Genomic DNA, 4,735 nt, shown 5'->3' with positions numbered 1-4,735 from the left:
GGAACATGAAGTAAGCTATTTTGATTGACGTCGAGATTACATATTGATTTAGGCCTATCAAATATAATATTATCTTTAATTTCACAATATCTCTCAAGGAAATTGAATACTCTACAAGCAAACATTCGTTGTGGTCGACGATTATTATCATTGGATGTAAACCCAAATCATGCGATGAACAAATATATCATTATGATTGTCCTGTATCATAAACACCGAATCGTGTGAAGGCATAGCCTGCTGGCCTGCGTATCGATATTGACATCAAAACAGATAATTCTGTGTTAATTAATTAATTTAAGTAAACCGACATCGAATATAGTTTAAATATTTATCCGGCAATCATGAGTGCACGCTGGTAATCTAGTCGTTTCTATATTAAAATTTATAAGACCAGAGATTGCTTTCAAGATTGTTCTCACGGATATTGTTGATGATTCATTTTTTGCGAACTTTGGATGGACTTCATTTCGAGATGGGCTTCTTTTCGAGGCTAGGCCCATACTTGCAAAGTAAAGAGTGAGGGCCCGGGGGAGCTTCTTTTCAAAATGATCGCTGTAAATTTTGGGAATTACTACTAGGGCCACTGTAACATCTGTATCATGAGTGTATTATTCACCTACCCGGTACCGTACCGTATAAACCAAGCGTGTTTTGAATTTAATTTGTTTGTTTTGAAATTCAGGTACAGTGTTATGTAAGATGTGTATTGTCTGGAATCTTATCCCTGGCCGTGTGCAAGGGAGCTACCGGGGAGCTTGCATTTGCAACGAAGATTATTGTAAGCAGTAACAACGCACGGTACATTTCTGCAACGATGGAGCTGAAGAAAAGAAGAATAATGAGAACCAGAGGAGAAAACACAAACTACACATGTTAGGCCTATAAATATTGTCATGATTTTATTTTAATTTACAGACATGAAATCCCCAACATTGTACACATCGCAATTATAATCGTACCAAATCTCCAACAATTACAATGGGAATATTTTAACCTTTATTGGTAATGGTAATGGTAATAGCGCATAATTTCGTAAGTAAAGGTATACTTTGTTTAGCTTTAAAAGATAGATATGGGAAGAAACAATAATAATATCGTAAAGTGGACTGAAACGTCTTACCTAAATTTTCAGGAGCAAAATAATGGCGCGAATCTGGTTTACAGGTCGGGCGAGTTATGATTCTCATCCGTTCTTCTCTTAGTTTTATAGAAAATATATCACTGACAAATTGCATGTGACATTGCTGATAAAAAGGTGAAAGTCATCGTTTAGTTAATTAACAGAAGACTATTAAAGCGTTTTACTAATCTAGTGGACATGCGGAGAGGTTGTAAACTTATTTGAAGCGTAGAACAATTATGCTGATAAACCTAATAACTTCATGCGCTAGGCTAATTTTCCGGATCGATATTAACACAAGATTCTGAATCATTTTTTCTCGGAATGATTTTTCATCACTAAAACTTATGATTGGTTTGTTGTAAAGAAAATATAATGTTTTCATTAGTATTATTATGATTATTATGATAATATCATAAACAATACTTTTTTTAAATTAGCAAATGACTTCACGTCAACATACTGGTAAGCCACTGGAACATGAAGTAAGCTATTTTGATTGACGTCGAGATTACATATTGATTTAGGCCTATCAAATATAATATTATCTTTAATTTCACAATATCTCTCAAGGAAATTGAATACTCTACAAGCAAACATTCGTTGTGGTCGACGATTATTATCATTGGATGTAAACCCAAATCATGCGATGAACAAATATATCATTATGATTGTCCTGTATCATAAACACCGAATCGTGTGAAGGCATAGCCTGCTGGCCTGCGTATCGATATTGACATCAAAACAGATAATTCTGTGTTAATTAATTAATTTAAGTAAACCGACATCGAATATAGTTTAAATATTTATCCGGCAATCATGAGTGCACGCTGGTAATCTAGTCGTTTCTATATTAAAATTTATAAGACCAGAGATTGCTTTCAAGATTGTTCTCACGGATATTGTTGATGATTCATTTTTTGCGAACTTTGGATGGACTTCATTTCGAGATGGGCTTCTTTTCGAGGCTAGGCCCATACTTGCAAAGTAAAGAGTGGGGGCCCGGGGGAGCTTCTTTTCAAAATGATCGCTGTAAATTTTGGGAATTACTACTAGGGCCACTGTAACATCTGTATCATGAGTGTATTATTCACCTACCCGGTACCGTATAAACCAAGCATGTTTTGAATTTTAATTTATTTCTTTGAAATTCAGGTGCAGTTTTATGTACTATCTCAAAGAGAAGCCCATCTTGAAAAGAAGCCTCATAGGCTTCGTTTTACGGTATGCTATATCGGGGTGTATACCGCAAATCCTCGAATAACTGCCGCAGTTTTGAGGCTGCATGAGTGCGGCGCTTATTCGAGAGCGACGCTTTATAACAAAAACGTTCCCATGTTGACTACCTCACGTTACGTGTGACCACTGCTTGGGTATTTACCCAAGATCTTGGGTATTTTGACTTGGTCTTGGGTTCTTGGGTATTCCGTTGAAATCCTTGGGTATTTTATTTTTACTAAGAAAATTAAATATTTTTGTCATAGAGTAAGAATTAAGAAGTAATATAGTATATTTCAGTCAATTTAAGCATGGACCTATTAATAAGAAGTGCACATAACATTGTTAATTGACTGTTAATAAACATGGGTTCATAATTGTTTATTTGTGACTTAAGTTGCCATTGATCTATACCTAATTAATGCATTACATAATAAAACTATCACTGATCTACACTGATAACACTGGCCAACTGAGGGCGTATTTTTCTATTCGTATTACCTCATGAATATTAAAATTTAATAATTAACACAAACAATTACAATAAAAAATGGTTTATAAATTGAACTAAAAGGGAAACTTACATGCGAAAGATACATATTTTTCAAATTTTAATGCATTTTCAGGAAGCTTGGGTAATTTTGGGCAATTTTTGCTGAATCTTGGGTAATTCGACCCAGTCATTGGATATACCAAAAATTGTGAGTGGTCACGCTGCTCACGTATTCCCGTAGTTCGGTAGTTTCATAGGCCCTACATCATCGTAAATAAACGTTTATAAATAGGCTATATGCTTGTGTCTCCATTGTGCTCTTTATTCATTTGAACTGTATAAAGTCTAGTTTAAAACCCTGTTTCTCAAAGTGTTTAATCACACAAAGGGTAATGATGATGTACTGGCGACGACGATTATTCAAAATAGAATTTCGACGCGGCGCTTAGTCGAGAGCGGCACGCTTATAGCGAAAAGAAATCACGTTTGGTATGGCGTTTATTCGAGGGATGTTGATGTCGACCGCCAAGAAAATATTCAATTTCCAATATCCAAGCCAATATCTTGTGTCTTAAGGGACTCATTGGGAAACAAAAGAGTCTTCTATGTGTGTATGAATAAGAGTACCACTAAGGGGAGATCCCATAATTGGCACTGCTGTTGGCGTTGCTTTTAAAAAGAAAAAGTATTTCTGTTTTACAACATTGAGCTATTAATAAGTTTAATCTGGAATATAGGTTATGGATTAAAATCCCCATCGAATTACGTTTTATAGGGACAAAGGAGAACAATCCAAATTGGATAATACGAAAATTTACAAGATTTTACTTACAGTTTATACAACTGAAAAACAGTTTTTCCAAATAAAAATATAGCCTATAAAGCCTATAACTGAAATAGTATCAGTTTGAGTCTCTTCAATCGTTGCGATAGTAAGGGGAAAACATATAATATAGGCCTAAGTTAAAAATTGACCATACACAGGAAGTGCCAGATACTCACGCGAATAAGATTTGATCTGTGGAGTGGATTCACATAGGCCTATTCTTCTTATGCCAACTTCAAAATGAGGATATTTTCTCCTGGACAGATGAGACAGTAACTTTCCAACTTTCCTCTTCTTACATTTTTCTTGTCCTTTTTCTTTTCCCGACAATTTGCAAATTTAAGGCCTTTTTAATTTTTCAAGCCCTGCAATGATCCTTTATCTCAATCGACAAATGGTTGACGAGCATAGGCCTATACACCACCACCACCACCATCACCACCATTAATTTCATCTGCTGTTGAAACTGACATTCTTCTCAGGAGCCATGCTCTGTGAACGATTAATTTTCTGCGCCAGAACCATTCGTAATCTTCGGTTTCGAGATGTCCTTATACATACAATCTATTTTCATTCAAAAAGTGCCCCTTGAATTTTCAAATTCCCGTAAGAACCCCCAATAGGCCTATTCATATATTTCCAGCTCCCCCTCAATTTTCACTGTGTTTCCATAAGCGCCCCGTTTTATAAGCGCTACTCAAAAAGTACAAAAAAATATTTTAAGCGCCCGGGCGCTTATTCACGCGAGTACGGAATTCGGTTGTACAGCGTTGTTGGCGAGTATAACTTTAAAACGAGGCTGAGGATGTCCAATGTACGGAAGCTTAAAGTGACCTTCCGAGTTTCCAAGTTTCTAAGATAATTATCTTGGAAACATGGAATAAACACTTATTAAGACGTCTTTCCGAGATAATTTATCTCGGAAAGACGTCTTTCCGAGATAACGTATTTTGGAAAGACGGAATTCCAAGATAACGTATCTTGGAAAGACGGAATTCCAAGATAATTGATCTTGGAAAGACGGAATTCCAAGATAAGTATCTTAGAAAGACGGAATTCAAAGATAACGTATCTT

The 4,735-nt window shown here is 35.7% G+C and overlaps 1 protein-coding gene across 1 annotated transcript in view; it reads left to right on the top strand.

Annotated features, from left to right (window-relative positions):
- The first annotated feature begins 4,465 nt into the window (after positions 1–4,465).
- The window catches only part of LOC117123643 (probable tRNA pseudouridine synthase 1), a 5,426-nt gene continuing 5,156 nt past the window's right edge, over positions 4,466–4,735 (top strand). Inside the window, exon 1 of the mRNA XM_033269643.1 lies at positions 4,466–4,474. Within this exon, the coding sequence (XP_033125534.1) occupies positions 4,466–4,474 (9 nt within the window). The remainder of the gene's footprint in view (positions 4,475–4,735) is intronic.

This window comes from Anneissia japonica, unplaced genomic scaffold, assembly GCF_011630105.1.
Source record: "Anneissia japonica isolate Jap-2015-1 unplaced genomic scaffold, ASM1163010v1 scaffold287714_len2871179_cov188, whole genome shotgun sequence".
In the NCBI taxonomy this organism is placed as follows: Eukaryota; Metazoa; Echinodermata; class Crinoidea; order Comatulida; family Comatulidae; genus Anneissia; species Anneissia japonica.
The sequence above is the reverse complement of the archived record's forward strand: the minus strand, read 5'-3'. Positions and strand labels throughout refer to the sequence as shown.